The 27,070-nt window shown below is 47.3% G+C and overlaps 1 protein-coding gene across 13 annotated transcripts in view; it reads left to right on the plus strand.

Moving 5' to 3' along the window:
* The window catches only part of ACBD6 (acyl-CoA binding domain containing 6), a 90,869-nt gene that overhangs the window by 59,366 nt on the left and 4,433 nt on the right, over window positions 1–27,070 (plus strand). For 4 of the 13 annotated variants that reach the window (XR_010072284.1, XR_010072285.1, XM_063344242.1 and 1 more), the window contains 2 exons: window positions 22,112–22,260; window positions 26,672–26,702. Coding sequence is in view for 11 of the 13 variants with exons in the window: in XM_063344242.1 (XP_063200312.1) it covers window positions 22,112–22,260; window positions 26,672–26,702 (180 nt within the window). In the remaining 2 variants the exon portion in view is untranslated. Of the gene's footprint in view, window positions 1–13,791; window positions 14,032–16,204; window positions 16,241–22,023; window positions 22,261–26,671; window positions 26,703–27,070 lie in introns of those variants that run through there. The other 9 variants (XM_063344247.1, XM_063344243.1, XM_063344250.1 and 6 more) reach the window with 6 other exon arrangements.

Below are 27,070 nucleotides of genomic sequence, written 5' to 3' on the forward strand. Positions count from 1 at the left end.
TGATCAATTCTTCATAGCTTAATAACCGAGTGCTTGTTTTTTGAATGACGGGAAGTGATCCTATACACCCTCACCTCCGGTCCTAATTGCAAAGTAAAAGAGGTTAATTTAAACCGTGAAGGCTGTTTCGATCTGGATGTTTCACAGCAGCAGAAAAACTTAGAGTTGTGGTGCCTTCAAATCATCAATTTTACTTCTCGGATGGAAAAGTTAAGTGCGGATGTGGTCAGTTTGCCCCCATCAGCTGGTAAGAAACAACTTGCTAAGCCACGGGAGTCCAGTTGCTTGGGATTAACCACAATGTATAAATGTATCTTGAGTCTAAAACTGAAGATGAAATAAACTATTCATTTAGGCCTGTTTTAAGTAATCTTTTTTTTTTTCTTTTTTGCTTATCGGCTCAAGTGTTCCTCTTGTGCACGGTAAATTATAATATGAAAAGGTCTCTGGATTTACCTAAGAATAACTCAAAATCATAGAGAAACTGTTATGTTATGTTTTGCCTAGGGGGAAGGAAAGCCCAACTTGAGCAGAAACGAAAAGCTTTTCAAGCTTTTAAAACGTTTACTGAAAACGCAAGTTTCCACTGCCCTGCCCAGTTCTCTCCTCAGATGCACGTGAGCAGTGAGTGTGACCACGGTGCCTTTCCATGCGCCCATGGAACTGGGTAAACTGGCACATAGATAACGGCAGGTTTAATTTTGCCTCAGCTTTTCTACCTTATTTTGTCTGTCATAGCTAGTAGAAATGTCAGTCAAGGCATCAAGCAAGAGCGAAGACCGTCCCTAACCCAAAGCGATCATCTTGGCATCAGATACAGCACAACAGGTAGTGCAGATGGAAAGGTTGAGTGAATGGAAGTAAAAAGAAAAGAACAAAACACAGATCAGCAGAAAAATGGTATTCTTGGCTCATCGTTTCCCCAAGCAATGCCAGACAGCGGTGACACAGAGGGTCATGACAAGTAGTCTGACTGAGGATTTAAAGGATGGAAAGGTGTCTTTATTGAGGACTTCTGATGAAGGATAAACACATGAATTCTCTGCTTAAGTCAATGGGACTTTTACTGGCCTGTATCTTAGGACTCAATGTGTCCCTTTCTGTGATCGGTTAAAAAAAAAAAAACAAACGGCAAGTGTTGCATTTTATCAAGTCCATTGGGAGATGAATTCAGTGATGGGGAAGAAATGGGAGACTTTTCATAGAGAAAGAGAGAAAATTGCTTCATTTGCATAGGAATGTATCACAGCTGTACCCAGCGCAGAAAATGTTTCCTCCTGGGATAGGGTAGTTTGAAAACACAGTCATCCAGCTGCAAAATTGTTTCTGATTTAAGCAGACAGTGGCATTGCATTTCTGGACGGATGATGCTTTCAACTTTGTGCCCAGCTACTGAAAACACCTGGTACAGTGCTGGTCTCCAGGATGTCATCTTCCATTTAAATGTAGGAGTTTGCTGTTCCTAAACTGAAAATATCTGAGCAATATTCCTTAAGTTGGGAATTGACCATCTAGATTTGCCAACCACAACCCATCTTGTTTGAGGAGACTGCTTGTTAGCTCGTATGGTAGCATCTCCTGCATCATCAGATAGCAAATAAACATACAACTTGGTGCTTTTCAATCATCGTTTTGTCTTTGAGACATTTAGTTTGTAGCTGGTGCTACACTTCAGTGAGTCAGCTGTGTGTCCTGTGAATCTGGAGTTACAGCTAGCCGCAGATGGTCTAAGAGATCAGCAGATGTGTATAAGATTACGTTGCGGGTGTCTGGTGTGCTTTTAGCAACACTCCTCATTTCCCAAACACAAGCAGATTAGTGGTTCCTTTATTGTGTTTGCTTTTGCTGTTAGGCAGGACAGACCTGGGAGTCCTGGTGGACAACAGGATGACCATGAGCCAGCAATGTGCCCTCGTGGCCAAGAAGGCCAAGGGCATCCTGGGCTGCATCAAGAAGAGTGTGGCCAGCAGGTCAAGGGAGGTCATCCTCCACCTCTGCTCTGCTCTGCCCTAGTGAGGCCGCACCTGGAGTACTGTGTCCAGTTCTGGGCTCCCTGGTTCAAGAAGGACAGGGAACTGCTGGAGAGGGGACAGCAAAGGGCTACCAAGATGCTGAGGGGACTGGAACATCTCTCTTATGAAGAAAGGCTGAGGGATTTGGGTCTCTTCAGTCTGGAAAAAAGACGGCTGAGGGGGAATCTTATCCGTGCTTATCAATACTGAAAGGGTGGGTGTCAGCAGGATGGGGCCAGGCTCTTCTCAGTGGTGCCTGGGGACAGGACAAGGGGTAACGGGCACAAACTTGACCATAGGAAGTTCCATCTCAACGTGAGGAGGAACTTCTTTCCTTTGAGGGTGGCAGAGCCCTGGCACAGGCTGCCCAGAGAGGTGGTGGAGTCTCCGTCCCTGGAGACGTTCAAAACCTGCCTGGACGCGTTCCTGTGCAACCTGCTCTAAGACAACCCTTCTCTGGCAGGGGGTTGGACTAGATGATCTCCAGAGGTCCCTTCCAACCCTATGATTCTATGATTGAGGTAACAAGGTAGAGAAGGTAGAATAAGAGGAGGGGTTTGCCATGTTTTGTTGGCTATATAAATCCTCTTGAGTATGTGAGTTCTAATTATTGTTGCTGCCACCGACTTTACATCCTACTCTAACCCTGGGGAGTTGTATTTGAGATGTGGTATCAGGACGTGCCCCCATTGCCACAGTGTCTTGCCCAGGCATGGGTTTTCCCCTTGTCTTCCATTCCAGCAAGATCCTTTTTGTTTCTTCTCTTTTTAAAATACCCAGCCGGTTTTCACCTCCATTTCTCTTGTGTATCCCTCATAGCTACTGGGCGGCTAAGCTACAGGTCTACAAAACATCAAGTCGCTAACGCCTGATCAAGCCTCCCACTGTTAAAGTCTGTTGGAGCGAGGTGCCTAGGTATCCCCAGGAATTAATCCTTGTGTTTTCTTTTTCCTAACATCCTAGTTATCTGATATCCACAGCTTCAGCATCTGGTATTTTTGCACCCAGTTACCGGGCTTTGCTCCATTCTGCTGTGGCCGATAGCACATGATGATAAGCAGCAAGGGGGGTTGCTCTTCGATACCGTCTAGGAAAAAGAGAGAAGCGCAGTCCATGTCTGATCTTTAGCATCAAGGGTTTCGTCTTGCTGCGGAAAAAAAAAATCCTCAGCAATGTTTTAGAGTGAGATTCAGAAGGTTTCAAAGAGGCATCAGTTAAACCTGCCTGCTCTGTGATAGCCAACAAGTGGATCTTTCAGATGTCTGAGTGTTCCCTGGAGGTTCACATTATTAATATCTGCCTTATGACAAGGTGGCTGTGCTGATGCCAGGTTTTTTTTTTCCCCAGCCGGCATGATTAATTTTTCTTTCCTTTCTTAATATCTCTGAGCCAGATGCTTCTAAATGTCCTCATAGGGGTGTATTGCTGTTCTTAACCGCTCCTCCTTCCCCCCCACCCCTTTCCAACTAATTCATATAATGGCTCCAGAGATGCGTTTTGTAGAGTCACAAAAAGCAAAACTTTGAAAGCCTCCTAAGGTGATGGACTTGACATGTGCAAATCTGGCCTCCTGACGTTCCTGCTGGGTTTGAAAGCTTGGTGCCAGGTAGTCTGTCAATAACATTTCCCATTTCAGAGTGTGCTTATTTGCCTAGCACTTTACAAATTATATCCATGCAGAACTGCTGAAACGCAAGTATTTCTGGTGGGGAGAATGACAGCAGGGTGTTGAACTGACGTTTTGGAGAAAGCAAAGGAGTTTTGGCTGAGGAAAAAGAGGCACGCTTGTATTACTTTTGGAAAGTGGTGGTGTGGATCTTCAAGCACTGGTTTATTTTAAAGTATTTTTATTGCGGTACTTAAAAAGGTCTTTATTCTGCAAACCGAACAGGAATTAATTTGCCTTTGGAGCTTTTGTTCCAAAGCGCATCTGCACAGGCTGGAGTTTTACCCGCTTGGAGAGCAGAAGACCTTAGCAAGCTCTACCAGCAAATGCCTTCTTTCCAAGGAGTTTGTACTTTTGTTCTATCTATCCATCAGTTTCCTTCAGATAACAGATTTGTGGGTCTCCAGTATTTACCCTCAGCTGGATTCAGTCATTAGGGCATTCACCTGCATCTCAGGGGATTTTTTTCCTGGAGGAAGCAAAACCCAGAAACAGTCAGTGGTAAATAGATTAGGATTTAGTCGCTTATTTTTATGTGCGTTAATACTGTATATGAGAGGTAGATCACTGGATTTAATGATGAAAGTCTTCATTTAAGAAGCCTGGAAAATAGCGTTTCTTAATTTCTTACAGGGCAGGCTTAAATGTCCTTATATCTATTATGTTCTACTGGGTTTGTTTTTTTGTTTTTTTTTTTTGCAATTTAGTAGGTACAATACAAAGCAATGGATTTGCTGGTGCAAATACAGCTATCATTAAGTGTTTACTTTCAGCCTCTCTTTTTGTAGGGAGATGAGGAATACTACGAATATCCTCAGAGAAAGGATACTCTCAGGAGTATCCTAACAGTAAGAGCAGGAGGGCTCCTACCACCTTCCTTTCCGGAATACGTCGCTGGTCATTTAGCTGCACATCAGGCAGCCTCAGACAGCAGGCAGCCCTTTAGCCCGCAGCAGCGTGGGAATTAAGTTAAAATTAACCTGAGTTTGGAAAACAACTAGCACCACTTTATTTGTCCATTTAATTGAATTATATGACGCTGTGTAAGTACGCTGACCCGCAGACGTAAATTGCTCCACCCTACCCATTTGCCTCCTTAATTCTTTCATGCTAATGGAGCCGACGGGGAGGTTGACTACACAGCGAGAGAGGAAAAAGGGTTGGAAATAAAAGGGACCGTTCCAGCCTCATGCAAACCTTCCCCTTCGGTGAAATGCTTCCGAGTGTCACAGCTGCACTAACCGCGCTGTGATCTTTGTTGCTATTAAGCTGATTATATCCGCTGAAGGATTCATCCAACTAATCCCGCAATGCTGCAACTGGTTGCTTTATATTTAAACACAAATATTTTTTTTTTTTCCCCTCTAAGAAATAAAAGTCAGTTTGGCTTCGCTGGACTCTCAAAACGGGTCGGACTGTTACAGGGACCCTGCTTTTTAATGTTTGGTTGGTTAAGACGGGAAAATAGGACACATTAACGGGCTTCACGTATTAATGGACGCCCTGGGTTTGGGAGAGGTGTGTGCGTGCATTAGGATTCGGCAGCGCCTGGCGTAGTTTTGAGTGGACGTGCCATGCAGGTGCTGTGCTATTGCTGACCTTTGCCACTGCAGCGTTTTGTGTTTTGCCTGCGTTTTGGGGGCATACCACACAGGCAGCAGCTTTGCATCTAACAGTGACGCTAATGAGAGAGATTCCGACAGGTTGGATTGATTTAATTGATTTAATAATCAATTTAAATCTAGTTCTTGGTTATTTTTCCTAAGGAAAGGTTGATTTTCATTGGTTAGTAGCCATTAGAATGTGTTCATTCACAGCTAAATATAGCCTTTATAGTAAATTCAGTTCTTCTTTTTGCTAATCACATACACAGTGTCTGTCCATGTTTACTTAATTATGTATTTTAACCTAGTGTATTCACATTCTTAATTTTTACATTTGAATCAGGCTAGAAAACAGCAAATGAATCGTTTCTTCTCTGCTAGACTTAGTCATTTTGGTTTCGCTTGTGTCTAAGCACATCTGAATGGAAATTAGGGGGGTTTTTAAATGAAATTTAAAGGAAGTTTTCAAACACTTCTTTAAAATAACTTTAAACCTCACCATAAATATGATGGGTTTGGTTTTGGAAGGAGACAAATAAATAGAATTTTCCTTGTCTTTATGAATAACATACTTCTTAAAGGAGACGTCACCTGGCACAGTCTGGTAGGCAACTTTCCTGCTCAAGTTTTGGTAACAAAATCAAGGATTTTAGCAGCAAAGTCAAGGAGCAACTGGAGAAAGATGAGGACTAAATATAGGCTTTAATTCTGTCATTAAGCATTCAGTGTTTGGTAAAGTTTTATCCTCTTTTCTCATGTTGTCTCTTGTCTACCCTGAGACTTTGGGCTTGACTTTGGGCTTCCTAAGAAGCACGCTTCTCATGTTCTGGGCAAACTGAGAGTGGAAAGGACATACCGTGACATAAAGAACATAGAGTGACACAAATTATAAAGAAGTTTGCATAACGCATTGGCATGATTTTCCTGCAGGGTTTTGCAGTATTCTTTGAATTTCATGTCTTCTAAAAGCTCTACCTTCAGACATAGTGTGTAGTTAGTTATCACTCAGATACTTTTACCTTTTTGCAGTGCTCCCATGCTGCTGACATGGCTATTGTGTACAAAACCCTATGGTCATTCTTCACAGTTAGTCAGGATTTTAAAGCTAGGAGATCTGTTGTCTCATACTGTGTTTTTATCCATGAGTAGTCCAAAGATGGTCTTATACCCCAAAAGAATGGTTACGGGGGATTACAGAGTGACTTACCTGCTCAATAGTTTGACTTTAGAAAGTAGACATCAGATGTGTGCTGCCTGAAAACATGCACCATTTTTCATTTAACTGTAGTGGTTTTATGGAATTGTGTTCTGTTGAGCCATCGCTTAGCTTTCCCTAACTTCAGATATATTAGGGAAGTATTTTTTATTTTAGCAGGGGACAATAATTGAATTTTATCCCTCCTAGGCAGTGGTTACTTTCTTTTGTTCCGTGGGAGCTTTTAAAAAAGAATTGGAGCTTTTAAAAAAGAATGTATTCATGATTCCAAGCACAAATTTTCATATAAGCTTTAAGGTCCCATTAAAACTGGTGGAACAAATTATATTAATTCCTTTGGGATTTTTGTCTTTAATTGCTTGATTGATTTGTAAAAGCTGCCTGCGAGTGGTCCTTGGTAAAAGCGGAACAAGACGGAAGACAACCATCCAGGAGGCATGTGCTAACTAAGATGCCAACCCGGTTGTGGCGGGTCTCCTTAGCAGCTGGGAGAGATTCGGTTCATGGCTTATGGTTTTCAACTTTTGGCTCTTTGTTATTTTTTTCTTCCCAGATTACTAAATGAAGGTGAGACTGAACATAGGCTTAGGTGAAGATGTATCTTATGAGAAGAGGGTAGACCTAGCGTGGAAAAGGACAGCATGTCCTGATAGTCAGAGCATAGCGCTGGGAGCTCAGGATCCTGAAACTAATCCTGGCTGTGGGCTGTGTTCCTCGTTTGACCTTGAGTAAGTCAGACAGTGGGTTGGTTTTTTTTTTTTGTGTGTGTCTCAGTTTCTGTAACTAACGGGGGAATACTATGTGCAGATGTCCCTGGGTCTTGCTTAGATTAATAAATCAATATTTGTAAAGTAAGCCTTGATAAATGCTAACAGTATTAATACACGTACTTGAACCTTGCACCGAACTTTTAGGAATGCACCTGCATTTCTGCTGTGCGAGCGGCTGGGGTACGTCAAGGCCCTGGGCCGGGGTGTTCACCGGTGAGAGAGACCAGTTTGGGTCATTTTCTTCCTCCCAAGGGACTGCCCGTAGCACATATCTGCAAGAAGGTCTTGAATACAACTTTTCCACTTAACATGCTCCCCCATCACCCACTGTCAGCAATGAGATTAAATTCTGTGCGACTGCAGAGGACGTTGCATGATTAAAATCCTCTTTTAGAAATTAATATGTACCATCGCTCTATAGTACTGTGCCTCTTCTCAGAGAAGGGTATTGTCTCCTGAGCACTCAAGGTGTGAAAAGCCACCAAGTGAAGCTATCTATCTTTGAATTTTATGCTGTTGCACAGTTGCTCTGATGACAGCTACAACCGCATAAAATCATAGGGACTTGGGGGGCTTCTCCCTTCACAGGGTCACAGAGATGTGGGGCAAGTTTTGCAGAACAAGCAACAGAATGGCGCAAGGAGTGTTTGAACTAGGAGTCCTGCCTACAGCAGAAAAGGTTTCCTGAGGGGGAAGGATGATCAAAGTCCACATTCACCCATTCTCCTTAGTAAGCATCGTCCATAACTGGGTATTGTGAAGAAAAAAAAGATAAAAAAAAAAGATTAAAAAACCACCACCAAAAAAACCCCAAACCACTTGGCCCCCAGATATCACATAGCTTTTCCATACCTTGCTGCTTGTATCACCTCAGAGAAATACAGTAATGAATGCATTTCCATATCCAAATTCAGTCTTGGTTAGGCATCAGGCATTGATGCAGCCCACAGAAGGGCTTCGCTTACCTAAACTTTGCATGCTTTCAGTAGATACATTTAGATACGGAGGGCTGCTGCCTCCAGTACAAACTGAAGCTCCTGAGCAGTCATTTCCATTCTGCTTTAGGTGCTGGGAGGCGTTGTGGCGTGACCAAGAAGTGCAGTAAGGGTGAGCTCATAGAATCATGGGATGTGTTGGGTTGGAAGGGACCTCTAAAGGCCATCTAGTCCAACGCCCCTGCAGTGAGCAGGGACATCTTCAACTAGATCAGGTTGCTCAGAGCCTCATCCAGCCTGGCCTTGAATGTCTCCAGGGATGGGGCCTCCACCACCCCTCTGGGCAACCTGGGCCAGTGTCTCACCACCCTCAGTGTAAAGAGCTTCTTCCTAATGTCTCATCTAAACCCGCCCTGCTCTAGTTTCAAACCATTGCCCCTCGTCCTATCGCTACCTGCCCTTGTAAACAGCCCCTCCCCATCCTTCCTGTAGCCCCCTTCAGGTACTGGAAGGGGCTCTAAGGTCTCCCCAGAGCCTTCTCTCCTCCAGGCTGAACAACCCCAACTCTCTCAGCCTGTCCTCACAGCAGAAGTGCTCCAGCCCTCAGATCATCTTTGTGGCCTCCTCTGGACCTGTTCCAACAGGTCCATGTCCTTCTTGTGCTAAGGACTCCAGAGCTGGATGCAGTACTGCAGGTGGGGTCTCACGAGAGTGGAGCAGAGGGGCAGAATCGCCTCCTTCGGCCTGCTGGCCACGCTTCTTTTGATGCAGCCCAGGATGCGATTGGCCTGCTGGGCTGCGAGCACACACATTGTTGGCTCATGTCCAGCTTTTCATCTACCACTACCCCCAAGTCCTTTTCTGCAGGGCTGCTCTCTATCACATCATCCCCCAGCCTGTATTGATAACGAGGGCTGTCCTGACCCAAGTGTAGGACCTTCCACTTGGCCTTGTTGAACTTCAACAATCCAGGAGTTACCCTGGATGGATTGACAATTTTCTGGAGGAGCTTTTCAGGAAGGAGCTGATATTTGGATAGCCATGTTTAATACAGCAATCAGGCTTCACGTTGCTTTCGGCAGAGCTGAGAGGTCTCCCCTTCCACTCACACGTCCTCAGTAGCTGCAGTGCAGAGCAGCCGATACTACCACGTCTCACAAGTGTTCCCTCTTAATAGACCCAGGAATGTGATTTCGGCCAATTTAAATCCTGCAACGAACCTGGTGCTCTGAATCCCTATTTAAGGCTTCATTGGCAAGTGCAAATACTTTTGCTGGTGTGAATTATCCACCAATTGAGAAAGGGCTGATGGTGCCAGCCCACCCCGTGGGGCTGGTGTCTGCGGGTGAGTTGTCCTATGCCTGCAGGGACACTCCTGTGGGTAAGGGTTTGCCCTGCCACCCTCTGTGGCTTCTCCTTAAAAGCTTTCTTATCCCAGCCTTTGTCAGCTGGGATGGGGAGTGAAAATAGCAACTGTGCCTTTTTTACAGCGGTCAGTATTTTGTTTTAGAGCTGGCTTAGTAGTGATACTCTCCCATTTGTTCAGGGCTCCTTCAGCTGCAGGAGATTGTTTTAGGTCACTTAGATGGAAACCAGTGAGGAGGATGTTGATCTATTCCTCTTGATCATTCTTTTACAATATATGAAGAAAACTTTGAAACTGTTTGTTTAAAAAGGGAGGGGGGAGAATTCATCTTTAAAGACAGAAGTCCTAGTTTTTATATGTTAATTTTTTTTTCTAGCATATATTTAAGAGTTCATAAAAATATGGATTTTGGAGGGAGGAAATCTCATTTAGTGGAATGATTTTTCATTTGAGAGTGTGTAAAATTGTGGATTTACTTGCTGTTAATGTTTGCCTGGCATTTGAGTTTAAAATGCTCTTGTTGGAGCGCTCCTCCTGCGCTGCCTTCGGTGGGTGATAGACAGCGCTCCCACTCCTATTGCCAAGGCTTTCGAAGAAGATCTCCCGTGAAATTAGCTTTTACCAGGTTAGACCTTCCTCCTTTTTTCTCTAATAAAAAGGAAATTCTGAACATCGTGAAGAAGTGTTGAAAAAACATGAAGGTCACAAATGTTTTTCTTCCTTCCACCAGTAAAAGCGAGGTTTTTGAATATTGATCTTTCTCTGGACTGTGCTTTCTCTGCCAGCTTCCCATTGTGCTTGATTCTTCTTTTCCCTGAGTTGTACAGCGGACCTCCAAGGGCCCCAGGGACTGGGTTTGTTCAGATCCATTGCCATAGCACGTTTCTGTGCTTCAAGCAGCCTGATCATGTCCCACGCTTTCCTGATTTGCCTCTGGCTTATTGCTAGCGATTGTGTAGGAGCAGTGGGATTTCAAAGGAGTTTATGTCTCTTCCATTCTCTTAGTGCTGTTGCGTTCTTAAAAGTGAATTTGGCGTGCCTTAGAGAAATAGCTGCCTTCAGAAGTGTGCGTGCTGGCCGACTCGGATAGACAGGCTAAGGGGGTCCGGGTTAAAAAAATGACATAGTTTTGGAAGGCGTGCACAGGTGCAGTGTGTCTGATCACAGGCTGGAGATGCACCTTCTCTGCTGGGCTGAGGGGCCCTGAACACACCAGTGTGTTCCCTGGCCGGCAGCGCGGGCTGGGAAATGAGGATAACCCCGAGTCCTTTTTTTCTAAGGCTGGGTCTGAAATGCCTGCTGGAGGGGAGCATCGATGTAGTTTTAATTATTCCTGTGTAGTCCTTACTCCCCGTTTGTGTTTGATACTATTTTGGGAATTTGACGCAATTCAGGCAACTGCATATGGGGGCTTTAAGGCATCTGTGTGTTTTTAGACTATACTTTTTCACGTACAGACGCTGAAGCTGCTGTCAGGAGCTGCAGGCCGGTGCACAGGAGCTGTTCTCCTCTTGTAATGCAGTCCCCGTTGTTGAAGCATACGCCTTAACTCCTGCTCTCCAGACCTGCCCGAGTCCGAGCTGCTGAGCCTCAGTGAGACACACAGCCCTGCTTCAGCGGAATTCCCCTCCTGAAATGGGAGGCATGGGGACGAGTGCCCCGGCTGGAAGGCACATGGCATGTTCCCCATTTTACAGGTGGGGAAACTGAGGCACGGAATGATTGGGGTTCAGCCACTGTTTCTGGCAGAGCTCCTTCTCCCCACGCTGTGCTTTGCCTGTCTCCGTAGGGAAGAAGGGCTGGAGCTAAGACTCTGAACATGGATACTTTTGCCACAGGGACTGGATTATGTGGCAGACTGGATTTGTGCCTGCTGTTCCGTGTTCTGAATGCACATTTCTGCTAAAGCCTTTCCCTGGCTGCTGGCAGGCCCCTGGCTTCCAAGAGCTCAGTCCCTTTTTTCCTTCAGAAAACGGGGGATCTGGGGACATTTGTAAAAACGCTAACTCAATGCAGACAAGTGGTTTCCAAAATTGAGTCTGGCTTTCCGCAGCTTTTAGCAGAAGGGTTGATTTGGGTCAAAATTAATGTAAACACTTGTGTAGACCATTTAACATTTAGTTTATGGACCTGTTAAGGCAGCAGGATAATCCCTTTAGATTACCCGTGTAATTCCTAGTGAATATTTATTTTAAAGTGACTTCAGTGCCCTTAGTCATTAGCAAAGGTTAGTAATGCGTCTCACAGCTGCCAGGCTCAATACGACAGCATTTGTCAATGGGAGGGGTTTCTTTGTCGTTTCTTTTTTGTTTGTTTGTTTTTGTTTTTTAACATTTCTCCAACTCTTGCCGGCTTAATCCCATGAGCTCACCTCTAATCACAGGGAAGCATCCGAGCCGTGTCGACTTCCACTTGAGCGAGGCTAAGGAGGGTGCCTAATCCTGGGCTTTTCTGCGGCTGCCTGCCGAGGGTGTTGGGTACCCAGCCTGCGTGGGCTGCCGGGGGGAGGATGGAGTACGCTGCGGGTTCAAGGACACGCTCCCGCTTTAATGTGCGCAGACATGCTCCCGCTCGCTCTCTGATTGGCAAGGTTAACTCGGAGAGGCTGCAGCTTTTTAAACTGATTTGATTAGACCCACTACTTTATCCCATTCCCTCCCCCACCGCTCGGCCCACCACCTCCTGATCCTTTTAACACAGCCCTTGGTCCAATAACCAGCCAGTCTGGGATATTTCCCCCCACCACCACCACCCTTTTTCCAATTTTCATGCTGAATTTTGACATTCTGTAAAATAGATTATGCAGCCCTACAGGGAAGATCAGGAGGCAGCATCTTAGTTGCTGGGCTGTATTTTATTGTAACTAGTTGAGAGGCTGGGGTTTGCCCCCTCCTCCTTGCTCTCCCCGTCTCTGCTCCTTCCCCAGCTCTCGGTGTGTACGTGTGGATTTGAGGACAGGAGGCTGAGGGCTCACGTACCCCAGCTTGGATGCTTGTTGCCCTCTAATTCCTCCTTTCCCTACAAAACCAGGGCTGGGGAGGATTATACAGTCAGCCCAAAATGACTCAGCCCCCGCCCCCCCGCCCCAGGTCCTTTTCTGCTGTGCTGTGACGAAGTGTTCGCAGTTTGCAAAAAGGACGGGGCGGACAGAGAACTCCCTTATCCTGCAGGAGCGAAATAATGGTGTATTTTAGTAGCAAATGTTACTAGTTGGCATTACTCTGGGAGAACAGGTCACCCGTCGCTTACAGGCTGGCTGACAAGTGGGATGGGCTTGGAGCGGCCTGGAGAAGCTGTTTTGGCGTTAATGCCCCGCGGCCATTGGGGCAGCAAGGGTTGAGCGGGCACCAGCCCGGCCTTTAAAGAGTAAGTGACCCTGTCGCTGCCTTTAGCCGGCAGGCTTTAGCGCTTTGTGCGCTGCCAGTTTTCAATCCTGGGCTCCGCCTCTGGTATGCGGCTTATGTTTGTCATATTAAATACTCCGGGGGAATCTGGAGCCTTGTGTACATAAGTGCCTCTTGCCAAGTCTCTCTAGTCCTCCTGTAAATAAGTAAATAAAGCCTATAAATTACGAGCTCTCACAAAAGCAGAGGCCGCCCCATCTCACAGAGCAGAATTACTGGAGAGTGGCAGGCACTGCTGAATTTTCGGGAATCCCGGACTGATCTGGGAAGGCACGTCTCGTCTCGTTATCGCTTGTCTATTTGTTTCACCAGAACTGATCTAAAGAGGTGCGAGCTGGGTGAGCAGCTGGGTGCTGGCAGGGACCGAATCCAGCAAACAGGACCGACCCGCCAGAGTCACCCTGGTGAAACAGCACAGAATATAGACAATCTCCTACGCGCAATGTATTAAACCTTGACATACTGCATTACTTAAGAGGTCTCAGGGAAAATTAAACCCCTTTTGACTGGGTTTTGCAATGCAGGGAAAATTTTAGTGACATTTAAAAGGTTTCTCTTGTGTTCCTCTAATGGGATAAATAAAAAAAGGCTTGTTTTAGGCCAGCAAATGGGGGGACAATCCAATTTCCCTGATTCCATCAAGACACTCTTAAAGCATTAGCTTGTGCAGTTTTAAAAAAACCCACAACAGACTGACCCCTCTGCCTGATGGCTTTGAAAAGTGTCCTGATGTGGAGGTATTTATGCTACGCAACATGCTTCATCGAGGCACTCCAGCAGCGCTCCTAAAGATACTCCTTTGTTATTAAACTATTTAGGAGGACAGCATGCACGGGAGGAAGCACAAACACCAGTTTATTATTTACTGCAGCAATCCACACTGGGGCCGCGCTCGGAGACTAATGCGTGATGACGTGCTCTTTAAATTTGGTACGTGGAAGAGGAAAAGGATGGCATTAAATAGTAACATTGATGAAAGAACGAAACCGAAGAATGCCCTTAACTTTAGGTTTCTAAGCTTTTATTATTTCGGCTCAAAATAATAAAAGATTCCCCCATGGAACGTTATATTTGCAGTTTGTTTCCATCAGTCAGAAAGATTAATGTATCAACACTTACTTCGGAGGGGGCTCTGGGGATTGATAATGGGAGATACGAAGCCTTTCACCTCAGGGTCACTGGTTCAGCTCTGCCCCACGTCGGTCGCCACCACCAGTCCTTGCCATCTGCTCCTCCCCAGCCATCCGCCCAGTGCCAAATGGGCTGGTCCCAGTTCTGGGCGCTGAGGACAGATGTCCGGGTCCCGGCGGGCTCCCTGGGCTGCTTTAGTCGGAAATGGGATGGACCGGCTCGGCGCAGGCCCAGCCTTTGGCTCGCACTGAGCACCGCCGGGGAACTTGACCTTCTGCCGCGCTTGTACGACCCGTGAATGGCGAACCTGTTATTCCTGCCCTGTGCAGAATAACTCATTCAAAAAGCAGGACATCCCTGAACATAAATCTGTCTGTTATGGAGTTGGCCGCGGTTTTCCTTGGTTGCCTCCAGCCCCTGCTGAATTTCATTAGGAACGCCTCTATTATACAGCACAAGGAGGGAGCAAGTGCTGCCTCTAGACTTTGAAAGAGCCCTTTAAAGTGAAGATCAATTTTGCATCTCACTAAATAAGTAATGACAGACCAAACTGCAAGTACTTAGTTCAGCTTGATTTTAATAGCATTGTGGCTCCATCGAGAAATCCCAGTAACTGATACGGTTTGATGTCCTGTGGCGGTTTTCTGCAGACGTTTTTCCTTTTCTCCTTTAGTATTGACACTTTATTAATAGCTGTTTGGAAACCTGTCTGTCTGCGAATACGCAGCACCAATTTTGCTTCTGTATTTCTTTCTCCTTTCTTCCATCAGGGAACAGTCCCAATGATCGTAGGCTGAGAGGGGAGTTTTCAGTCTGACGTGTAGTTGTACTTGGTGGTGGACGATCACATGAAAGAGCAGCTTCATGCCGTATAAAATAAAAAATGGTAAATCGGCTACTAAAACAATTTGCAGAGGCTGCTAAAAGGCTGTTGGATGTCACAAAAGCAGCAGCCCTTTGAGGTGATGAGACGGGAGCTTCTTAACTCAACACGTGCAGTCAGCTTGTCCCTGGCAGTGGTCCACTTCGGGCCAGGATCCGGGCTCTGATGCCTTCCCCCTCTGGCAGACGGCTGTGAGTGCGCGAATGTCCTCTCTAATTCCAGATTAGCCACAAAGAGGAGTCGGCATGCTTAAGAAACAGGCGTGCTTGGGAAGGAAAGGCTGTCTGGAGGCTGCAGGGCACAGCACTGTCCTGAGATGCTTTAAAACGTCTGAGCAAGCTCCCGGGTATTGGGTTTTTCTAAAGGAGAAGAAAAAAAAAATGTGCCTTTCAAGCTGAGGGCCATGGGCCACTGTAACTCAGCTCCCGTGTGAGCCCAGGCTTCCCCAAGCTTGGCTTAATAAAATCCGGCTCTCATTTAATGAGTTCAGAGGATGGTTCAGGCCGTCTCAACGTGGAAAGTTTTGATTTTGCACACCAAGACAGGGAAGGTTTATGAGACCAAAACAGCATCTTCAGAGTATTTATCCTCGCTGACTTAAAAGAGGAAAAGATCCCTCGGCCGTTAGTGGCACCTCTGCTCCTCCTGCGGCATGTCACCATGTGCAGCGTAGCTGTGCTTTTATTGCAGACATGGTTTTGTTGCAAGTCGTCACGATACTGCGACCTCCCTGCTGGTGCTCCAGCCGCGACTGCAGGGTTCCTGGGCATTTCAGCTGACCCTGCCTTTTGCCCAAATTAGCAGAAATCAAACTGTGGGTTCAGACAGGGCACTGCTTTAGCCCACACAGGGGTGCTTTCTCTGTTTGTTTTTTTTTATTATTTCTTTATCTCTAATGGCCACTGGGTTGTTGGCTTTAAAATGACACTTTATACAAAGAGGGCGTCCTGAAATGCAGAGTGGCTGCTCTGAGTCCATGCTAGCTGACAATTAAAAGTGCAACGTCTCCTTGGCTGCCCAGGGCTGTCGCTTCAAGCCTGTATAGGAAAAGAGGTATTTATTTCCCTTTAAATAAATATAAGCCAGCGTTTGCCTTGAAGTCAGAAAGGGCTCAGGTGAACTGGGCAGTGGCAGCAATGCTCTCGGCTCCCGCTGTCCCCTGCCCAACCTGCTAGATTTAGCAGCCTAATCAAGCTTCCTTCTCCCTCTTTAATCAGGTGGAGCAAGTGGCATGTTGACTTGCCGGCTGGGGCCGGATCCCATCCTGCTCGCAGCATTTCCAGCCCCGGGAAACGAGAGGTGACGAGGGGAGCCGTATGCGGGGCAGCAGCGTGTCTGCCGGGCCACCGCCGCGGCGCTTCCGCTTAATCTCTCTGCTCCCATCCACACGTGCTGTCCTGATATCCGACAGCCGGTCCCACGCGGGCACGGTGCCAGCAGTGACTTTACAGGCTTTGTGGCAGAGATTATTTAAAGGAGATTAACCCTTCTAAACCCCTTAGATTTTAATTATTTCTGTATGTATTTATAAAACCTGCAGTCTGCTAGTTCCAGGGCACAACTGCCCCAGTCCCCATCCTTAACCTGGATTCGTGAATATACAACGCTGCCATGTCACAGGACAGGGGCTGGAAAGGACAGGGGTCATTTAACTTATTTATCGCTGTTCTGGAACAATTCACGTCTGGGCTGCAAATGAAACGTTATGGTTTCAAATTGTAAAAGGAGCTAATAATTCGAATTACTTTAAAATACCAGCGCTAACACTGCATTAATCGAATTGTTTGAGTCGATGCAGCATCTCTCGCTAATTGTTTTGGTTAAGGCAGCTCGGTCATTGACGCGTACTGTTGCCTCCCCACTGCCCGCGTTGCGAGCACGGAGCACCCTGCGTCTCTCTGCAGGGTCGCAGTATCGGCAGCCAGGAGAAGGAAGGCCTGTTCCTTTCAGTCAGTCTCCTAGCAAGTTTTTTGTATGCATATTAATGCTGTGAAATGATGAAGTCCGGAAAAAACTCTCGTAGCTAGCAGGTACTGTTAAAAAGAAAAGGGGAAAAAAAAAAAGTGCCCACCTCCATCCTTTCATGCGTTCTCTCCTATTTGTCGCGTGTGCTGGGCTAATTAGGTTTTTAGAATTAAGGAGTGATGGAGGGAATTTTTCCACTCTGCCCGCGAGCTGTAAAATCCAAATGAAACTGGAAATATTGTATTGCTGTTTCCCAGAGCAACCTGGCTACTCTCAGGTGATGTACACCTGGCAGAGGTGGGAAAAACAGCTGAAGAGTTGGTCAGCTGTTGCCGCTGAGACTGTTGGATCAGAGTTACTCCAGAGGCCACCTCTCGATACGGGTTGCAGTCCTGGCATGAGTGCTGTAGCTCTGTTTGTTTCTGTATATTCTGGGATTGCTGCTTAAAGAATGACAGTATTCAAATGTGTATCTGCCTGGTTTGTAAATGCAAGCATCAAAGGTGGCTGTTAGAAGGAAACAAAACCCACAGCGTCACGGACCCCAGTGATCTGAGAAAAAAATAAGTCATTTTGAATACATGTCTTAAAATCAGATGATTTTTATTTATTCTTGTCTCCCAAGCAAGGAAATAAATGTGGACAGTGCCAAGGAGGCCATAAATAAATTTTGTTCTCTGAGAATCTCTTTAACATGCATACAGTCCTGCTTCTGTAATAGTGAACATTTGACCGGTAGCAATTAATTTCTTATCACGGTCTTTCTATGAGGTAAGAAAACATTAGTGTCTCCATTAGGAGGTGGGGAACGGGAGCTCTCCGAGAGCAAATGGTGTGCCCGGCGGCTTCTCTCCCCTGCCCTGCGGCTTGCCAAGAGCGGCTGGAGGGAGAGGGCACTGCAGCGATGCCTCTCCTGCAGCGCGGCTGGATGCTCCTCTCCAGGCAGGTCTGCCCTCCTCATCGAATGAGAGACTCAGAAAACGTTCGATATCTGTATATTTCAGAAAAAATATCTTTAAGGTTATGCGTTTTCGGCACTTACTGTGAAGTGTACGGTATTTCCTATAACGGCAGGTGGTAAAAATAGAGAAGAAAAAAAAAAATTAAGGTCCACAGTATAAATTTCTTCTGTCTAGAAAGGATGAAGAGAGGGCTTCTTGCAAAACTAACCTTATGGAGAATAACGTGTGATCCCGTGGCACGTTGATGATTAGGCAAACCATCCCAAAGATTAATATATTTTTTCTCACTCAGACAGGTCGGATCTCAAGCTGAAAGTGCCAGACCGATGCGTTCAGCCCCGTGCCCTGGGGAGGGGGAGCGGGGAAGCAAAGGGTTAAATTTCGGGGCTGTAGAAGCAGATTGTGTTTTCCTTCTATGATGTGGGCTGACAAGACATCAGTATTCTATTCATCTGTTGGGAATTAGGCTGTTAATCCAATCAATGACTCTTGAGCGAGCTGCAGCCTGCCTCCCCACTGGGGAACAATCGGATCAGACGGGAGATTGTTTAAGAGCACAGCGCGGTCCCGGTGTCAGGTGGAATTTCCAAGCATTCCCTAGTGAATTGGGGATGGGAAAGCTGTCTCAGCCCATTTATCCTGCCCCTTAAATAACCAGGTATCTGCCTCAGCCACGCTAAAGTGATAAAGCCGTACAAGAGCTACTAACTTTTACGCAGGGAGGGGGCAGGGAAGCACCCTGAGAAGGGAGATTTTAGCATCTTGCCTTTAGGAATATTGTCCTGTTTGCAGGGTTTTGTGGGAGGCCGGCTCAGCTGCAGCGCCGTGACGCTTGTTACAGCTCTGGGCACCGGCTCTTTCCAAACACGTTTTTGATCCCCGGGCAGAGGAAGCTCCCCCGCAGCTTTTTATATTGCAGCAAGACACTTGTTTGATTACCAGAAAGATGCCTGATGCTGGAAGTAACAAGCGGCAGCAAATACTCTTTGGAGCAAGCTATAAATACGTACGTACAAATACGCAGCTGTGCTCTGAATGCCGGCTGCAAATTGAGGTGAAAATGCTCAATAGGAAAACAGCCCGGAGAGTTTCAGAGCCGCTGTGTGAGATTCAGAAATCAGTTTGTTCTGCAATTAAAGACAGCCGTGTCTGTGGTGGGATATGGAGAGCCTGTATCTGTGCCAGCGGCGCTACACGCTGATGATAGTAGACGTGATAAATCCCATTGAAATTGCACTTGGAAATTTAGGTACACCACCAGTTAGAAACTAGGGCGATGAGGGATTAGCGTAACCCTGGCACGCTGAACTCCTCGGGCCGGTGGCGTTTGGGTGCATTAGCAGATGCAGGCTTCGGGAGGGAGGGAGGGAGGGACCGGCAGGCAGTTCCTGGGCATCGTGTCCTCTCTGAGTTTTCTTAGCGCTGGTTTTCGCAGCAGCTTTGCAAGTGGAGGGCTCCTCCGAATTAGTGCACCTAAATGAACCGGGAGTATGAGCGGAGGCAGCCGATATGAATAGGGAGGTCCCCAGGCAGAATGATCCCCAGCTCAGAGGCTTGGCTTTAAAGGGCTTCAACATCCCTCTTCCCTCGATCGTAATTTTGAATCAAACAAAAGCTAATGCAATTTCCTTTGCCTTTCAGTAGCAGATTGTGCTGTAAGGGTCCATGCCATTAGAAATGTAATAATTGCTTCTCTATGCAGATTTAATTTATCTGTAGGCACTTAGAAGATAGGCCAAATGATAGCCTGGCGATAGGCTCTGGAGAACGGCCCACGAGGTGATGATAAAGATCTGTCTAGCACCTTCCATCCTTACGGATATCTGCCCGGCACAGTGCAGGCGAAGGTCCGAATGGGAGGAAGGGGGCAGAGGAGAGAGCTCTTGGAGACAGAGAGCTCAGTAAGAGAAGGGTCCCGGCCGAGCCTACCCACATGCAAGGGAAGTGGAAGATTTAATTGGGGAACCAAACTTAGGGGATATCCAAGTCCTGTTCTTGTTAGCTTGGGCTATTTGCAATCCCCAAATAAGCTGCTTGTGACAGCGCATGGATTTTGGTTTTGCTTCTACCGGAGGTTGCTCTGTATCCTTTGTCCCACGGCGTTGGTCCTTGGCAAGTGCCTGAGCTGACTTTGAGCTGGTACCGAGGATGCGCATCACGGCGTCTCACAACAGCCCACGCTTAACAATAACGCAAGCGCTTCATAAACACCAGCCAACCAGTTATCCTCGTATGGGACACCCAGTCTGAAAAAGGAGGTGAAGCTGAGCTGTCACAAGTGTATTTTGCTTTCGCGAAATCAGAAGCTGAAAAATGAGGAGAAAAGATAAAAGTCCACTTCATTTTCCTACTGTCGGAGCTATTTGGGACTCTAGATGTTCTGGCACAAAGCCGTCTTGTTTCTCAGATTGCACTGTTGCTGGCATTTCTTAAAGGGTCAGAAGGCAACTAAAAGCAAAAGTCCTGGTGCGTGTGGGCACACACTGGTCTAAGGTTCTGTTTTTAAAAGAGCAGTATCAGTTTGCAAACTGAACCCCTCCTTTTCTATGCCAGCATTTGCACACACAGCGATTTGCACTTGTCTGTCTGCTTCGATCGGGCAAGCATTCATTTTACATGTATTAGTGTGCGTGTCCAAACCCAGGCTGCTGTGTGTAAAATAAAAATAAAGACCGTGTTGGGGCCATCTACTGAATTGTCTGGTGGAGTTCAGACTGGTCGTATTAGCCCGCATTGCCTGGTTTTACGTATTGGTGGGTATTAGCATGTAAATCCTGGTGTGCTTTTAGCTGTAGTCTCACCCTCAGTCATCTTGGGGATAAAATTTCAGAGAGAGAAAAAGAAGATGATGAGGTTAAAGTAAATTGTTGGGAAGTTGAAGTCTAAAGTGGAAATAAATGAGAAATAAAACCCTTTTTAAAAGTGGAGGGAAGTATTTTCTTGCTATTTTTCATCTCCCTGGCTTGAGTGAGTGTGTGTCGGGAGGCTGCAGAGATTTATATTCACAGCTCCTAAGCACCAGTGCTTGTTCAGAGGCTGTATTCTAGCCCTTTTTATTCACTCGCCTGCTAAAGATGTAGTGTAAATATTTATCTTCCCTCCGGCCCATCCATGCTGCCCAGGACCCAGCGCTGTTAAACACTCTTATCACCTCATCGCTCTTATCTCCTGCGATCCCTGCCAACATTTGGAGTCTGTCAATGGGAACGAGTGTGCACCTTAGAAGGTGCGCAAATGAACAGAAAGAAGAGGTGATGCGGCGGTGGTAGGGGGGGAAGAATACCTTGAAATAAAGAGTGCATGTGCTATCCCTCAAAAGGGAGAGGCTAGTGTGTATGTTTTCTGCTGTGCTTTCCGCGCTGGCGGTGTCTGCGCTTGGCGATGCGCTGGAAGGCACAGAGACGAGGTCTCAGTGTGGGCCAGCACTCAAGGAGGTCTGGGATCCTGTGCAGACCCTCACAGATGGTGTGGGGGGCTGTCCAGCCCCAGCTTCATCACCCATAGGGGGTCCACGTGAACCAAAGATCACCAAGGTAACCAGCAGGGTTTTGTTTTGCCTCTTTCTGTGCTTGGGCTAAATAAAACACCTGAGATGAAGAGACAGGGTCTCCCTTAGGGCCGCCCTCCCACTCGCAGAGGTTTCTGCACACAGCTTTGAGAGTGAAGGTCAATGCGTGTCTAACACTGCTTTAAAAACTGTCCCGTGAAACCAGCAGAGTCAAACACCGGCACATCAAGGTCTGCTTGCCATGGCAGGGCAGCAGGAATCGTGTTTTATAGCATGTGCGGCATCTCAGCAGCGCTCAGCCGAGCCGATTCCATGTCTCTGCCCCTCAGTCCCAAAACCTTGTGTTAGGTTAAGCAGGGTACAGAAATTCCCAAGGAAGGAACGTGGGATGGCAACACCGATATAATCCTATCACTTATAAGACAAAATTGATGTGCAGTAGCCATAGTACCACTTAACGGATAAGACAGTTGGTCCATCTGCACTCGGTCCATCTTCTCTCATTTCTCTTGCTTAAATTTCTCAGGAGCAGAACACAATCCTGTTATCCAATAAGTTACCCACTAGTAGTTGGATTTTCATTGAGTGACATCTGTCGCAGGCCATGGACGTAGGAGGTACTGGTGATTTTGCAGCATCTTTGTTTTGATGGTTTTGGTGGACGTGGACATTTGGTTTTGTTTTTGAAGTCTTTGGAAACGCTCTCATCTCCCTCGAAGGCCGTGCAGCTCGGCTGTCATCCTGCCACGGCCAGATGTGCCAGGAGGCTGTAAAAGGCACCGGGGACGGCACGCAGCGTTAGATGGCAAGAAGAAAGCTTGGAATCGACCTGGTTTTGGTCAGTAACTTGCATATGTGGGACTGAGTGCATTTGAGTGTGTAATGAATGGTCGTTCCTTTCTTTCTGGTTGTCTTCTGTCTGCCTCTATGGGTTCTGCCATTTCCGCAAGCTCCTTCTTTTTAGCCCAGGCTATTGCTAAAAGGGCTCTGGGACAGGTACCTGCCGGTGCCTTGCAAGCGGAAAGCAAAGCTGTACAGAAACACTAAGCGTTACTGCTTTGAGCCTGGCCTTTTCTCCCTTTTGTGTTGGAGTTCACGGAATCGGAGCGCCGAGTGCCTCCTTTTTAACCTGTGGCATTGACATTATTCCAGCTGATGCGCGAATGTTGAAATGGCATTGCTGAGAAGCATCCTGGCATAGAGCAGAGCTCGGCGTTGTCCCCAGAGCTGCGCTCTTTTCTCTTGCTCTCCCTGACACCAGCTCCCCTACTCAGCACCTTCGCTTTGTGCTCCTCTCGCGCTACAGAAGATCTTATTGCAGGAAAAAAAAAAAAAAAGTCTAATTTCTTTTCACATGCCTTAGCACAGAAATGATAACACAGTGTGATTGCCTAACTTTCCATAAGCACAGTTTCGGAATAACTGGTTACGGTATTCAGGTTTTTACGTTACAGATTTATCAAATGATTGGTTTCAGTGTGTGTTGACAGACTCTGGGTCTTGTTGCACTTGCAGCTCTGTGTGATTTACATTTCTGTAATCTGAAAGCTAAACTGGAGGGAGAAAAAGTAAACAATTGTGACAGACACCCCCCTCCAATTCAGTACTTTGTGTAAAATAAACCAACAAAAATCCTGATGGCTTTCAATGGAGAAAAATTAGCTGCCCCGCTTAGAAGCCAGGTGAGTGGAACAGCCTGTCTGTTTGCTGCCGGCATCTGCGTTCCTCCCGGCTGCAGAGATTAGAGCGGGATGCCCTGCTCCTGGCTGGTGCCGGCGATCCCAGGCTGGGAGGTGACATTTACGGGTGCCCTGGGCAGGGTGCAGCGAGGTGAGGGCAGAGGCTGTGTCAGGCTGTCCCTGCCCGCTCACCGTTTGGGGTCATTCGTCCCAACAGAGGCACATCCTGGGAGAAGGTCACTCTGCACCTTCCCTAGGATGCTCCAGAAACCACTGCTTTCTGTCACATGTCAGGAAATATCCGTTGCACGAGCTACAATTCATCTTAAGACCACTTCTGTGCGTCTTATTTCGTTGTAAAAGAAACATTTCCCGCGCCTGGGAGGCAATATTTGTCTCCCATAATTTCCGCGGTGGGAGCTGTAATCCTTGCTTTCACGGCCCGTCTTTGATTAGTTCCCAGGTGTGACCGTGTCGCGCTAAAGGCTCAGCGCTGCCGTACCTGGAGGCAGGCGCCGTGCGTGGAGCAGCTGGGCGCGTCGGGCTCCCATTAGCCACGGTGCTCGGAAAAGCCCAGTCAAAGAGGGATTGAGATCAGCAGCCTCCGGAGGGCATTTCAAGGCCCTTAGTGAGTGACCACACTAGAGCTTTTTCCATTTACCTGGATTAAAATTTGTCACAGAGAAAATACAAGCAAATAGCATAGCATCTGAGAAGTATAACAAATAACATTTGGCCAGCCATCAGGCTCAAAGGGGAAAAAAAAAACCAAATCCGCGGTGTAAATAAAGTGTAACCAGTGTTTGCATAACATTGGATTAATAGTTCTTTTTAAAAACCATGCTGGGATTAAAGAGATGCATTTCGTATGCTGGGACTTGCACTCTCTTCTCAGCCTAATAAATGCCAGAAAGTACATCTAAGAGAAATAAAAAGCCTCGTTAGCCAAAAGCCTGCTGCTGAAGGTTTCCTTTTTCTTCCTTTGGAAGAGGAGCAAATGGCTGTGGTATTCCCGGAGCAGCCCTACGTATTTTCTAAGGAGTTTTGCAGCAAAGCGTTCCCATGGAAAGGGATTTCTGCTGCACGTCTCCAATCCCGTTCACCCGCGGGTTTTGCCGGCTGCAAAAGTTTTGAAGGCAGCAATGCAGAGGGGAGCTGGCTTCCCACCCCCCAGCACACACACGACCCGCCTACTTGAAAGCCTGCCTTTCCACTAACTCACTCGTAGCCCTCCTGCCTCTTCTTCCCCAGCCCTGCTCCATATTTTGCTGAAGTCAGTACTGGCCCTGTCACTCCTCCGAGAAGGCATGTGCTTAAGGACCTCTCGGGGGCTCTGGCTCAGATCCGTTACCTTATTAGTGTGGAATAATCAATGGATGCCGTCTTTGATTCCTTCAGTTCTTTGGTTTGTGGGATCTTCTAGTGACAGCTGTTCGCGTTGCGCTGCCGGCAGTTTGGGCAGAAGCAGGCTTCTGAAGTGAGGCGCCTCCAAACGATGGCGTGAGGGCCACGCATGGAGCAGGGGGAAGGAACAATCTCACCCCCTGCATTTTCCCCAGCAAAGACGTGAAATGGATGTTTAGGCGGCAGATGCCTTTTAAATCGGGCGTTTCTCTTTTGTCCCTGTTGCTCCCGTGCTTGTTGTGTTGGAACGGTGTCCCAGAGCAAAGCGTTGCACCTCCCGCCCTGAGACCCAAGTCATTCCTAGGTCCTCAGCTGAACATGGCTAATGTCAAAAGAATATTAGGCTGGGAAACCAGAAGGCCCAAAACAGCTACGGGTGGGATTTCTACCTGTTTTCCTGTTCTTCTTTTCCCTTTCGCCTGCTCCAGAATCCCCAGCAGACTGTAGAATTTGCACCTTAATCCCAAAGATAATGGTAATTAAAAACTTAAGTCTCCATAAACAGATGCAAATAAATTAAGGAGGCAAAGAACTGAATTAGAGGCTAATCCTGGTGGGGTAGTGAAAGCAAAGGGGCCAATAATTCTTTCCTTCTGTTATTTCACCTGTTCTGTGGCAGGACGGGGCTGCGGCACGGGGCTGTGCCTGGGTTTGCGGTGCTGGACGTGCCACGGGAGCACCAGCTGCTCACAGGCAAAGCCCTGCCCACGCTTGCTGAGGCCAGGAACAGGACACGCTTCCCAAACCACTGCGGCCGATGCAGCGGCGTATGTGTTAGTTGAAGAGGGAACTGCGTGCCCATGTCTTCAAATCACGTGCTTTGCTCTGCCGTTGCGCTGCAGGTGCTTCGCAAGGTTGAGCTCAGCAACCGGCTCTCATTCCCGAGCGCTGCGCCTAGCCCTTTCCTCACCCTCATCCTGCAGGGATTTCATAGAATCATAGAATCATAGGGGTTGGAAGGGACCTCTGGAGATCATCTAGTCCAACCCCCTGCCAGAGAAGGGTCACCCAGAGCAGGTTGCACAGGAACGCATCCAGGCGGGTTTGGAATGTCTCCAGAGACAGAGACTCCACCACCTCTCTGGGAAGCCTGTGACAGGGCTCTGCCACCCTCAAATGAAAGAGGTTCCTCCTCATGTTTAGGTGGAACTTCCTATGCTCCAGTTTGTGCCCGTTACCTCTTGTCCCGTCCCTGGGCACCACTGAGAAGAGCCTGGCCCCATCCTCCTGACACCCACCCTTTCAGGATTTATAAGCATTGATAAGGTCCCCCCTCAGCCGTCTTTTTTCCAGACTGAAGAGACCCAAATCCCTCAGCCTTTCTTCATAAGAGAGGTGTTCCAGTCCCCTCAGCATCTTGGTAGCCCTTTGCTGTCCCCTCTCCAGCAGTTCCCTGTCCTTCTTGAACCAGGGAGCCCAGAACTGGACACAGTACTCCAGGTGCGGCCTCACCAGGGCAGAGCAGAGGAGGAGGATGACCTCCCTCCACCTGCTGGCCACACTCTTCTTGATGCACCCCAGGATGCCCTTGGCCTTCTTGGCCACAAGGGCACATTGCTGGCTCATGGTCATCCTGTTGTCCCCCAGGACTCCCAGGTCTCTTTCCACCAAGACCTTGATTTACTTGGGCTTTGTGGGTCTACCTATGTCCAGACCTGAATTCTGAAGGGCAAGGACCTAAGATTCGTTCAGCTAGAGGAAAAGTGGGGTTTTCCCCTGTGTGCTCCCTTGTGCTGAAGAGTGCAGCACATCACAGTGTCCCACCGCTTTACCCTTCTCTGTAGTAGCCGGCCAAGGCTGGGCTTGCACGGAAGCATCTTGCACTAAAGCATCGGGATTAGCAAGGGTCCCAAAGTAAGGCCGTAGGACTGAAATCCTTCATTTTTATGGGCTGGAAGTGATAACGCTTATGAACTGAATTATACTCGTGTCATGACGTGATCCACGGACTCTTATGGGTGGATAGGTATTGATTATCCATCAATATGGATTGATGGGGGATGGTGATTCAAAGCCTAACTGCCAGGTAGCTGGGTGTCCTGGGCTGTTTATCTAGTCAATTAAATATTGCCGTGATTCAGCTTTTTTATTTAAAACTGGGATTTACTTATATCCCCACGACGTTACCAGTACCTCTAAAATCAAGTCTCTCTCTCTCTGTTTCAGGACGGGGAAGGCCAGACTGCACTCCATTACGGTAAGCTGCCTTTTAGCTTGGTTGTTCCCTCTTAACAGGATGGATTTGCAGCTGGAGTAAATGGTCTACGTACAGAAAGCAAATTTCAGTAGAAATACGAGCGGGGAAACTGGATTTGATTAACCAGCGGCTACCTCCGCCAGCAAATCCCAGCGTGGTATGAGTAGGAGTCCTGGGAGAAGCAGCGAGGAAGACTGCTGTGCTCCCTTCCTTCTCCTCTGCAAATTTCCCCTTAAAGCCTCCCTTTCCCTTCCAGTTATCGATGTACTTTCTCCAGCGTTTGTTTTGCGCGCCTGTCATGTCTCCAAGACGTGGTTCCGCCACCTCCAAGACTTGGTTCTGTCACCTCCAGCCCCAGGATTGGCTCT

Source organism: Chroicocephalus ridibundus, chromosome 8 (assembly GCF_963924245.1).
Source record: "Chroicocephalus ridibundus chromosome 8, bChrRid1.1, whole genome shotgun sequence".
NCBI lineage: Eukaryota > Metazoa > Chordata > Aves > Charadriiformes > Laridae > Chroicocephalus > Chroicocephalus ridibundus.